This window comes from Enhydra lutris, unplaced genomic scaffold (assembly GCF_002288905.1).
Source record: "Enhydra lutris kenyoni isolate GAN:26980312 unplaced genomic scaffold, ASM228890v2 scaffoldscaffold5, whole genome shotgun sequence".
NCBI classification, from domain to species: domain Eukaryota; kingdom Metazoa; phylum Chordata; class Mammalia; order Carnivora; family Mustelidae; genus Enhydra; species Enhydra lutris.
Window position 1 is genome coordinate 28,225,853 of NW_019154089.1, and position 13,039 is coordinate 28,238,891.

The 13,039-nt window shown below is 40.4% G+C and overlaps 1 protein-coding gene across 2 annotated transcripts in view; it reads left to right on the plus strand.

Moving 5' to 3' along the window:
• LOC111140835 (PWWP domain containing 2A) overlaps positions 1 to 12,672 on the plus strand; it is a 38,925-nt gene extending 26,253 nt beyond the window's left edge. The window contains exons 3-4 of one of the 2 annotated variants that reach the window (XM_022493042.1): positions 8,032 to 8,151; positions 10,495 to 12,672. In XM_022493042.1, the coding sequence (XP_022348750.1) occupies positions 8,032 to 8,151; positions 10,495 to 10,508 (134 nt within the window). In that variant the 3' untranslated portion in view covers positions 10,509 to 12,672. The remainder of the gene's footprint in view (positions 1 to 8,031; positions 8,152 to 10,494) is intronic. The other variant, XM_022493045.1, reaches the window with a different exon arrangement.
• The last annotated feature ends 367 nt before the right edge of the window (positions 12,673 to 13,039 follow it).

Sequence of the window (13,039 nt, forward strand, 5' to 3'; positions counted from 1 at the left end):
GTTCATTTTTGTTTAGTACTCCTAGCAGAGAAGGGACTGACAGTCTAGAAAAGTTGATCAGATGTTTTGATTCAGGATATTGTTTTGATTTGGGCCCAGTGAAGGCCTCCAATAGGGAATTTGCCAGAGAGATTGAAGACCTTATTTCTAAGTTGGGGCATATTTAGCGTTTGCCTTGACACTGTATTAGCATGGTGGCTGTTAAGACCATCTCTCATTGAAATGCCTGATATAGGCAGTTCAGAAAAGAAGAGGCTGGTACCATGCCAGTGGCCAGGAGAAAATAAAACAGTGAAGCTGAATCAGTTACCGTTACCTGGTTCTGAGTTAATAGACTCTTCATATTCTGTATCTACAGTTTGCATATACTCACAGTATGCCTTCACTGGACAGACTATGTAGAATTAAAACTGAAAGCTTTAGGGGTGCCTGGGTGGCTCAGTTGGTTAAACGTCTGCCTTCAGCTCAGGTCACGATTCTGGGTCCTGGGATCAGGCCCCACGTCGGGCTCCCTGCTCAGTGGGGAGTCTGCTGATCTTCTCTTCCTCTGCCTGCCTGTGCTCTCTCCCTGTCAAATAAATAAAAATCTTAAAAAAAAGCTTTAGCAATTAATATGCTCTTGTGCTGTTTTTTTTTTTTTTTTAAAGATTTTTATTTATTTGACAGATCACAAGTAGGCAGAAAGGCAGGCAGAGAGAGAGAGGAGGAAAAGGAGGCAGGCTCCCTGCTGAGCAGAGAGTCCGATGCAAGGCTCGATCCCAGGATCCTGAGATCATGACCCGAGCCGAAGGCAAAGGCTTTAACCACTGAGCCACCCAGGCGCCCCTCTTGTGCTGTTTTGAATAAAGGAATAGAAAGTTTAAAGTCCTAGTGGTATAGATGCTTTCTGTATTTTCAGTTTTCTAGGATGTCGTGGTGGCTCTACCATGGATAGTTGACACTAAGATCAGAGGAGAAACAGCTCAACTCTTTTTGTTTAATCTTTGCTCAAGAGACTTAATATTTATAGACTCAAGGATTTTTTTTTCCTTTCCTTGTGACTTTAGGTGGAAATTTCTTCCTGTCATATTAATAGAACACTGTAATTTTTTTTTTGTATTTTAAAAAGTGTTAAGTACACCTAATACACAATTTAACTATTTCAGCTGTTTTTTTTTTTTTTTAAGATTTTATTTATTTATTTGACAGAGAGAGATCACAAGTAGACGGAGAGGCAGGCAGAGAGAGAGAGAGAGAGAGGGAAGCAGGCTCCCCGCTGAGCAGAGGGCCCAATGCGGGACTCGATCCCAGGACCCTGAGATCATGACCTGAGCCGAAGGCAGCGGCTTAACCCACTGAGCCACCCAGGCGCCCCTCAGCTGTTTTTTACAAAGTGTATAGTTCTGTGTCATTAAGTACATTGACATGTTATGCACCTGTCATCATCCTCCCGTCTGTAATTTGGATTTTGATAGGAATCTTTTAAATTTGGGCTGATGGGGTGCCTGGGTGGCTCAGTGGGTTAAGCCTCTGCCTTTGGCTCAGGTCATGATCCCAGGGTCCTGGGATCAAGCCCCGCATCGGGCTCTCTGCTCAGCGGGGAGCCTGCTTCCCTTCCTCTCTCTCTGCCTGCTTCTCTGCCTACTTGTGATCTCTATCTGTCAAATAAATAAATAAAATCTTTAAAAAAAAATAAAAAAAAATAAATTTGGGCTGATACTGTTCTAGAAGGTATTTGGAAGTGAAGTCACAGGAGTGTTTTTCTTGGTGAAGCACTGTGATTGGAACATGCACCTGGGCTGCCTGGCTTCCAGGATTCCTTCATAATCCGCTTGCAGTCCTATGCAATGCTAATGGCATCCCATTTTCTTTTCTTTTCTTTTTTTTTTTAAGATTTTTTATTTATTTGACAGAAATCACAAGTAGGCAGAGAGGTAGGCAGAGAGAGAGGAGGAAGCAGGCTCCCTGCCGAACAGAGAGCCCGATGCGGGGCTCGATCCCAGGACCCTGGGATCATGACCCGGGCCAAAGGTAGAGGCTTTAACCCACTGAGCCATTCAGGCGCCCCCCCCCCCTTTTTTTTTTTTTAAGATTTTTTTATTTACTTGGCAGGGCAGAAGTAGGTGGAGTGACAGGCAGAGGGAGAGGGAGAAGCAGATTCCCTGCTGAGCAGGGAGCTCAATGTGGTGGGCCTTGATCCCAAGACCCTGAGATCATGACTTCCTGAGTTGAAGGCAGACACTTAACAGACTGAGCCACCCAGGTGCCCCATGGCACCCCATTTTTAAGAACTGTAACTGCTTCAACAGCCTCTTGGGAAAATTTTTAGGTGAGTTAGTGTGATTATATTTGCCAATTAAAGTCTCTTACGAGTGGATTTTAAGTTAAAACCACCCCCTCCCAGTAACAAAAACAATTGTTTTGGGCAGCTTTATGAACACGGAAACCACTTAAATTACTTTAGTAATGGAATTAATTAGCTTCCAGAACTTACCTACACACCATCATACTTTTTGCCGTATTTTCAAATTTGTGTATTGTTTCTCACTTTTTTCACTTTTAATGTCAGTATAGTTAATAGAAAACAAATATTCCTTGACATAAAATTCTAAGATTATCTTTATATGACATTCTGGTAAGAAATGCTAAATTGGTTTTGGTAGGAAATGATAAATTGTTTTTTTTTTTTTTTTTTAAAGATTTTATTTATTCATTTGACAGAGAGAGAGATCACAAGTAGACGTAGAGGCAGGCAGAGAGAGAGAGAGAGAGAGAGGGAAGCAGGCTCCCCGCTGAGCAGAGAGCCCTATGCGGGACTCGATCCCAGGACCCCGAGATCATGACCTGAGCCGAAGGCAGCGGCTTAACCCACTGAGCCACCCAGGCGCCCCGATAAATTGGTTTTTTAAAAAAGATTTTGAGAGATTACACAGAGAGAGAGAGAGAAGCTGACTCAGGGCTTGAGCCCAGGACCCTGAAACCATGACCTGAACTAAAGGCCGACGCCTGACCGACTGAGGCACCCAGGCATCCCTAAATTATTATTATTATTTTTAAAACTTAGAGCACGAGGGACGCCTGGGTGGCTCAGTTGGTTAAGCAGCTGCCTTCGGCTCAGGTCATGATCCCGGCGTCCTGGGATCGAGTCCCACATTGGGCTCCTTGCTCGGCAGGGAGCCTGCTTCTCCCTCTGCCTCTGCCTGCCATTCTGTCTGCCTGTGCTCACTCTCCCTCTCTCTCTGACAAATAAATAAAATCTTTAAAAAACAAAAACAAAAACAAAAAAAACTTAGAGCACGAGTGTGAAGGGCAGAGGGAGAGGAGAGAGAATCTCAATCAGACTCCATGCTGAGCACAGAGCCCAACTTGGGGCTTGATCTCATGAGCCTGAGATTACAACCTGAGCTGAAACCAAGTCAGAAGGTTGACTGTGCCACACAGGCATGTACCTTAAGTTATTTTTATATCATGTCTTTAAATCCATCTTGGGATGGATCATGTTAAATTTTAATGTATCTAATCTCTAGGAAAAAAAGTAATTGCTTAACCTGAATTTTCTTGTAGATGTATTCTGGCACAAATTAAGTTTGGTTGTGGGAGGTGTATAGAAAAAGAAACATAGACTCAAAAATTATAAGGATTTATCAGAATGCTGAGTTTCTGAGTCAGATTCTCGTTTTTCCATTGAATAAATTAGATGGCTTTTAATACCTTGTTGTCTAACTTACGGGTTTTCTCCTTTTGGACACTTTTATTTGTGCAGCAGTTTCTTAAAACTTAGATGTTGAAAAAGATCAGTTAAAAAATACCTGGTCTTAACTTGGTTTATTTATTTTTTAAAAAGATTTATGTGTTTATTTGTCAGAGAGAGCACAAGCAGGGGGAGTGGCAGGCAGAGGGAGGAGCAGGCTTCCCCTTGAGCAGGGAGACCAATGTGGGACTCCATCCCAGGAACCTGAGATCATGACCTGAGCTGAAGGCAGAGAAGCTTAACTGACTGAGCTACCCAGGCGCCCCTTAAAACTTGGTTTAAATGTGAATTAAAATGCTCTTCAAATTCCTGATAGTTCTGTAAGGCCTCATTAAAAATGAAAACACAGCCATATTTTAAATATGGAATCTTCCCTATATCATAAAAATGTGTCAGCTTCTTACTACTGACTTAGAAATCTAAGTCTTTTTTTTTTTTTTTTTTAAAGATTTTATTTATTTATTTGACAGAGAGAAATCACAAGTAGGCAGAGAGGCAGGCAGAGAGAGGAGGAAGCAGGCTCCCTGTTGAGCAGAAAGCCCGATGTGGGGCTTGAACCCAGGACCTGGGATCATGACCTGAGCCGAAGGCAGCGGCTTAACCCACTGAGCCACCCAGGCGCCCCAGAAATCTAAGTCTTAACCAGAAATTATGATTTAAAGCTCACTTTTTTCTACCCTAGGGCCTTTATCTAGAAGGAAAACCACATATGCCACAGCTAAAGCTGTTACTATCACACTTTTCCCCTTTTCATTTAAACTACAAACTTATAATGTGTGTCAAATTTTAGCAAAGGCATTTTAAAAAGAAATGTGTAAGATAACTTTGTAACTTGCAGTGTCCCTCATTAGTTCTCTCCAGCAAAGGTTCACTTAAAAGTTACTGAAAAAGAGAGTGCCTGGATGGCTCAGTCAGTTAAGCGTCTGCCTTTGGCTCAGGTCATAATCTCAGGGTTCTGGAATTGAGTCCTGCCTCAGGCAGCCTGCTCAACAGGAAACCTGCTTCTCCCCCTCCCTCTACTGCTCCCCTGCTTGTACTCTCTCCCTGTGTCAAATATATTCTTTTTTTTAAAAAAAGATTTATTTATTTATTTATTTGACAGAGATCACAAGTGGGCAGAGAGGCAGGCAGAGAGAGAGGGGGGAAAGCAGGCTCCCTGCTGAGCAGAGAGCCCGACTCGGGGCTCGATCCCAGGACCCTGGGATCATGACCTGAGCTAAAGGCAGAGGCTTTAACCCACTGAGCCACCCAGGCACCCCAATTCTTAAAAAAAAAATCTACTGAAAGAGCCTAGAAGGGATATAATTTTTCCCTAGTAAAACAAAGTTTTTTGCTTGCCTGGGGAGAATGTTTTTGGAGGAATGTCAAGGTTCTCCTGTTGAGTGTAAAATACAGAAATGGATACTTAGGAGTGTATAACTTGCCAGTGACCAGCAGTACTCCATACCAGGCTTTTATTGAACAAAGAATCTTTTTTTTTTTTTTTTTAAGGTTTTGTTTTTAAGTAATCTACACCCAATGTGGGGCTCAAAACTCACAACCCTGAGATCAAGAGTCGCATGCTCCGACGGAGCCAGCCAGGCGCCTTGAGCAAAGAATCATTCTTTCTCACTTTTTAGGTACATGGTCGAAAGTACAGGACAGGGTCTTGAGCCAGATTTCTTCCTAGATTCAAGGGAAGATTTGGATCTGCGTCTTACAAGCTAGCTGTGTGATCTTGGGTTACTTCAATGTCATCCTCTGTGACATGGGGAAAATAATAGTAGCTCATAAGGTAATTGTGAGAACTTAAATATTTAAAGCAGTATATGCCTAGCATAAGACCTAGAGAAATAACTTGCTACTGTTGCCACAACCACCACTTTCTGTGTATGGCATAGGAATTTCATCCTGGTAGCTTTTATCTTTGTGCAGCATATACTCCTTATGAATGAAAAGTGTTATAATGTATTCTTATCTGAGATTACAATAATTGTAGTATGATTGTTCATAAATATCTAGAAGAATGCATTAACTTTATTCGGCATTTGTGGAGGGCAGTGGGTTGGAGGTCATGGGGATTATAGTGAAGGGAGAACTATATTCACCTCCTATTTCAGTTCTTGCCTCATTCGTTTATGTATTGCATAAACTCCAATCTATTCCTCTACTGTTTCTATTCTCCCTTACGCCAAGCACAGGGCCTGACAAAGGAGAAATGATGTCTGCCTGTGAATGAATGAGGAAGAGTAACTGGTTCAGACCGTTAAGTAGTAATGACCAGTTGTCATCCCAGAATTCTGCTTGGCGCATCCCACATCCTTTCAGAGACAGGAGATATATCTCCACTGGTGGGGCTCAGTGGAGTGGAGGTCCTCTTAGGAGAGCTTTACAAAGGGATCAGAAGCACACAGCTATGCCTGTCAGTCTTTAAGTTGCATAAATTACCTGATTTGTACAAATGCTGTATTCCCTTGGGATCCTGGTGTTTTAGTGTTTTTTTGCTAAGTGGCAAAAAAATGGATATTAAGTTGAACATTCTTTTTTATTGTTTATTGCTACTGGTATGATTGAGTAGATGGTTTTCACATGTTAGGAGGGAAATACACATTCTAAGGCTTTGATCTTTGTGCATTGTGGCCATATTTTCCAGAAGGTAGTCCTCTTTACCCATTGCTCATTTTTAGATGCTGTTGATTACAAACATATGATTGCCACCCCTAGTTTAACTTTTTATCAAGGAATCCAGCAGGGAGGGGCGTCTTAGTAGGCTGGGAAGAACTATTGAAACCTTATTAGAGTAAGTGGTTAGAAAAATAGCACGAGGGCTAGAAAACCAGAATGAGAACAAGTTGCATGATACTACATTGTATTGAGGGAAAACTTATGAGTGTTCGGCAAGATAACGGGTACATGTCTGTAATCTTATAATCTTAACTCTTTAGTTTTTAATGCTGAACTTTGCTCTAAGAGCATGACCTTCTTCCTTTTTTTTTTTTTTAAAGATTTATTTGTTTTTAAAGATTTTATTCATTTAAGAGCAAGAGGGAGAGCAAGCGAGCACAAGTTGGGTGAAAGGCAGAGGGAGAAGCAGACTCCCTGCTCAGCAGGGAGCCTGATGTGGAACTTGATTCCAGGACTCTAGGATCATTGCCTAAGCCGAAGGCAGCTGCTTAACCGATTGAGCCACCCAGCACACACCCCCCCCCCCCCCGCCCCGTCCCGAAGAGATTTAGAACGATTGTTGAAACCTACCAAGTTTTACTTATGGAGGGAGAGGTTCAAAGTTAAATTGTTTCATGCACTCAGATTACTTTTTTTGCTTCTGTGATTGCTGCTGGGTTACAGTTAATAGTATATTTAAGTATGTAAGATATACTTACATAGTATAAGTTTTTCCATGAACAAAAGGGTGAATAACCTCATTAAATCTCATTTAAGAAAATTGTTCTGAGTTAAAATTCAGAAGCAATTATTTTTATAGATCACGTGTATGAGATTTCTTTCTCAATGTCAGAAAAGTCTTTTAAAAAAGTTATGATTATATGTTACTGTTTTTGATGTACCTTAGTATTCTAAAAATAATTATTTCATTATAAGGACTAAAAATCCTCTAAATCAGTGATCCCAGAGTTGATTACTCTGATGTGAATTGTTTTTACTTAAAATAAGGGAGTAAGGCGACAAGCAAATATGTTAAAATTAAGGCTTAAAACAGCAATCCTTCATTTGAATTATTCTTTGTATTTGAAGTCTCTGTTCTGAAAGCCCAAGTGAGAAAGCTTATCTTGCCAAGCTTATTTCAAGCAGGTACTGTCTCACACAGGAAGGTCAGGCCCTGAGTATTTGCAAAGCAGACAAGGATTCAGATATTTTCTGGTCACTCTGTAAGGTAGGGTCTTTGAGCTCATTGATGAAGTGACTGACATGGTCAAGGATGACAACTTCAGCCGTCACCATGTCCTGCGAAGGTCAGGACCACTCCAACCCTAGCTCAGTGGTAGGCTAGAAGGAATTTTTTAGCTGGAACGTCATGTGGGAGTTAGCATCTTAGAGTGGACCCCCCAAGGTGTTTTGCTGCTGAACTGACTTGTGCCAGAGAGTGCCCTCTCCTGGCCAGTGCTGGTGTGCCCACACCTCAAGTCTGTTCTCTTTTAGTAACCCAAGCTTCACCTTCTGTGAAGTCAGCAAGTTATCTGGAATACATTCATTATGAAATTTCAACTGCATTTTGGTCTTATTTTTAAAATTTTTTTGTAAATGGATTTAAAAGAACTCAAATGACTGCTCTACTCTCGTTAACTTGGTTTTTTCTACCATAGGTCTCAACAAATGGCAGCTATTACATCAGACAGTGACGAGTCCTGCTGCTCCCTTACAGTGTCTGACAGACCACTGTGGATTCAGACTGGGAGCGTTGAAGTTAACAGTGAGACGGGCAGGTCTGTCTGTGTTGAGCCCTGCCACAAAGTGAAGAGGGCATCATGTCATCACTTAATCATTCTGAAGTAGATGAGGCTAGACCTAAAAGAATTCATTAGTTCTTGTTCTGTAGTTTTCATTGACCTTGGTAGCTGGGTGTACCTCATGTAGGTGACAGTTGTAATGAGTGAAAATAACTTTCAACTGTGCTAAAAAGAAAAAAAATAGTAGAGCTAGCCTCCTGTGAGCTTCTGTGAAATGACAGTTTTTCCTAGGGTGCTGAAAGTTGGGTATCAGATTGTAGAACTATGTCAAATAGCAACTGCGTCTCCCTGGGAAGTCAGATAGTGGATTTCTTTATCTTTTCACTATCTCAGTCTTTCTTTGTCACTTTTATATCCACTTCTTAGTCATTCTTAATGTGTGTATATATAAGAATATATATATATCCATATGTGAATATATATATATTTTCTTAGTGAATTAACCTCAAAACCATTGTCATTTACATTAGAAAAGTCAAAACTCAGAGGGGCTGTAATTTTTTTCTTTAATAAAGTGCATTTATCGAGACCTCTTTGGATAGCGCCTTAAAGGCTTATTTTGGGCTCTTACACTGATGGAAAGGTTTAAGGATTTCTGTTGTGCTGCTTTTGAACTTATGATCTCTTTTTGCTTCCTTGAATTAAGCTATTTAACCCTGTGGTGTTTGCAGCTAGCGAAGAGCCACGATTGGGCCTTGACACGACACAGGAGCTGTAATTTGCAAGCTGGGTCAGAAATGGCACAGTTGGGATCAGAGATTGAGGCTGGGAGATTCTGGACTCTGAGCTGTACTATAGGGATGGTAGCTACCCTTATGATTTCTTGAGAGAATGGTGTTTTAGTTCTGTGTACCTCTCGCAGGAATAGTAAGACCTCCTTCAACCCTGGGCTTTCTTGTCCACTTGAATAGGCCTAAGGTTGAAGCCAAATACTGAGTCATAAATAGAAAGAAATGGAATTATGTATGGGATTGGTTGTTAACCTTTTTTTTTTTTTTCTTTCAGTTTACTTCCAAAATTCTGTGTGGGTCTAAAGAGTATTATAATACTAGTTTTAAAAAGTAAACGTTTCTTAGTTTAATATCAAATTTAAAGGTGTTAAGCATTCTATTTCTTCAGAGGCAAAGACTATTCACCTTCTTTTCTGATGTGTGGGGTATTTACAGCTAGCTATTGCATGAGAAAAACATGGCAGAATGCCCCGTTACTGTGTTTTATAGGCCTTGATCCAGTAAGTCAGGAAGGCAACCCAGGAAGCTAATAGAAGATCAAGAGTTCTAGCAAAGAATGGCAAAGACTTTTGAAATCTTTGGAAGTTAAATATCGGGAAGGACGGGGGTGGTTTTTCTTTTTCTGCATTCTGTGTTTATTTTGTCAGTTATTACTCCACTGAACACGCCACAGATCTTTGGTTTAAAAATACGTTTGACCAAAAAAATAATCATCATTCTCTCCACGATCACTTCTTTTGGAATTTAAACTCTTATTGGCACTTAGTTTACTGGGTCCGAGAGGCATTAACCAAGGATGATAGAGGATTGCAGTGGGGTTCTTACCACTTGGTATTAAAGGGAAGTTGATGACGCTGGGCAGAAATTCCGGTCATGCTGTCTGGCAGTAATTTTTCTAAGCCTTGTCCTCTATAAATGTTTTGCTCAGTCTTGCTTCTTGTTGGAGGTATGGTAAAGAGAGCCTCTGTTCCTGATCTGGTGTGCTGGTGTAATAAGGGACAACATTGGTCAGTCTAGTGTACAGAAGTTGTCTTCGAGTAGCAACGTGGTGCTCTGGATGCCTTCTGGTGTGTCTACCTTGGGGAAGGCACCCCCCCCCCCCGTTTGCTCTTTGTACATATGCAGACGGTACGGCCAGCAGCTGACCCGTGCCTTGGTTTCGTATGTGAATCGGCCTCAGCCTGCTTGGAATGCCACTGGCGCTTCAGAGCGGCCCTTGGCAGTGGCGCGGACTTCCAGAGGTGAATGTGGGTGCCGGGGCGGAAGCGGGTGGGCAGCATAGAGACCCTCACTAGGCAAATCTTCATCAACAAGGATTTTTAAAAACCTCAAGTGCAGCTTGACTCTGTGAAGGTGACAACAGTTTTATGGTGGAATTTGGCCAGTTGTACTTTGGAAATAAAATGAATGCTTCTGCTGGTCTAGAGTGGAAGTAAATTGTCTTTTCAAATGTTGGTTAAGTTTAGCTGATTTTAAGAAACAAGTGTGATCCCATAAATAGGGCTGAATTTAAAGAACGAGGACATCATTTTTCTCTTATTTACTTGTGCTTAACTACATTTTCTTCCTTTTCTTTACTGTATTTCAGCACAAAGACATTAGCAGGATGCTGGTTTCATGGACCGGTCCCATAATGACACCACACCAGAGCGTCAGGACTGAATGACATTGGAGACTCAGATTTTTAAAGCTGCACTAAGAAGTTAATGTTAAGGCAGTGGTTAAAACCAACAGTCTATAAAGGGGCACTTGCAAATTTTGCTATATGAAACCGAAGAAAAGGTATTAGGGGAATATTTTATAAAAAACTATTGCAATAAGTTATGCATGAGAGGAGGAGAAAAGTGATACGAAACACGCAGAGAACTCACTTGAATCTTATGTATCAAGAATCACTGACCGTAACTTTTTCTGAATGTGAAGTTCTTTTCAGTACAGTTTAGACAGGCCTAAAAGGCATGGGATGATGACAGAGATGATGAATTATTTTTTAAACTAAAATTTTGTGCTTTCTCCAAGGTTTTGTTAATCCATTTAGATAGGAGCAAGGGCATTTCTAAGACGGCTCTCCTGTGAACACAGCAAGTGTCACAGCTGCCAGGCGAGGCCAAGGTCTCCTTCAGGGTACCAGGGGAAACAACAGGGAAGATTTTCTAACATCCTACTAAAGGATGGCGAAGTGCCCTGCCCCACCCCGCAGAGAATTTGGATCTTTTCTTTCTTCAATAAAACAGGGCTGTATTATCTTGAATATACGTTTGCTTGTTAGAACATATTAAGATGTATTTATTTGCCACCAGTATTTAACATTTTGTGCACATTTTCATAACTGCATCTTACCTTTTAAATTCTGACTCAAAGTGGATAGGCTAGTGTTGACCTTAGAGTGAAAATATGTACTCTAAGAGCTAGTTCTTAATTCTACTGTGGTGGAAAGGCTTTTTTCCTGAATTTTGATGTGGACCTCTCTCATGGAGAGCCCTTCCTTCCAACTGCAAGATATCCTCCCAGGTGTCAGGTGGGACTTGACCCTGGGAACAAGCAGTAGGAACAGACCCATAAAGAGCTTTCATGCATGGAACATGAATTCTTATTAATGGAGACCATAATGTTTTTCTTGTCTTTGGAAAATACATATTATGAAAAACCTTAATTTTTCTTTTTAATGAATGGAAAAACTTTCATGAGGAAAACAGATGGACCTATTAGTACTACATTTTTAAGGCATTTTATATTTGATGGTGCCGTACTTTTAATAAAACTGAAGTTTTTTAGTGGCAATACGGATTTATTTTTTAAACCAGAAAGATAGACCATATTGACTACTTAATACAAAAAAGGGGGGGGAAATGCCAAAAAATAAAATATAAAATTCATTTGAAGCAACATAACAGATAACTGAGCATTTGGCTCAAATTATCTGTTAACTTTCCATAATCTTACTGTATAGGTTTGACCCGCACTCAGGATTAAGAAAAGGTTCTGAGTGAGAGCTGGAGAACGTCTGATACACCTGACTAGGACTTGTTTTCACAACTCAAGAAGAAAAGGAAGACAGTCTTCTAGTGAGCTTAATACAAATTCTAATTACATGGCAAGTAATTTAAAGTTTGGAGGACATTCTAAAGTCTTTTGGGAAATCTTCATGAAGTCATTATACACATTTGATCAAATCTGAAAAAGTCCGCTCAGGAACTGGAGCAGCAGGGAGCTCTAAAGATTACATGTAGCTCTGTGGCCCCTCTTCATGGCCCTAGGGCTTCGGCTGGAGTCCATCTTGTTCTTTCTGAGATCGAACACCAGCAGTACCTTTCAGGCTCACTTCAAGAATCCTGTAACTCCACACCATGGTGACTGTCCAATACCGAAGCTTTAGGATTCTTTGCGCAGTGATGGAAATGACCGAGAAATAAAAATACAAAGGCAAAACCTGATCTCTCCCAATTCTTTTAAGTTACCTAAATATTTTTTCTCATGACAAAATTCTCAAAGGTGTTTTGTTATAAACCATGTTTTCGTTTTTTAATAAATGAAATTTGGTGGTATTTAAGATCTAGACATACCATGTTGCTGTTTCACTTTTCATTGCTTTAGTTGCTTAATATTTAAGCTTTGCTCCATGCCGCCTTTGTCTGTATTTCACATCTTCACAAGCCTATTTCATTTTGTAGACTTGAATGACAAAAGTTGTTTCTCATCTAAAGTATGCTAAGACTTAAATGTTAAAGAATGTTGTGTAACATTTATCCAATAAAGTCTTGATTTTTAAAAATTTAGTTATTTACTTTTGTTTACTTTTTAGGAGTTAGGTTTTAGAGCTTATTATTTTTTAACTATTAAGTTTCAGTCACTAGTTGTTCTTTAGGGAGCGGCTGTAAGTAACATTGCTTCCTTTGGAGAACAGCCTGTTTTTCTTTAATCCTTGGAAGATTTTTAGGGGACCCTCCACGATCAAGGAGTAGAGGAATGGTGAAGAGTCTTATTATGATCTTGTGCACAACATGACTGTTTTCTGATGGAAACAGATATGCTACCCTTCAGAGCTGGATGTAATTGAGCAAATATCTATTGGTATGTTTGTTTCAATTTTTAAGATGTCCTTCCCTTACAGATAAATGGTTGCTTCTTTAAAA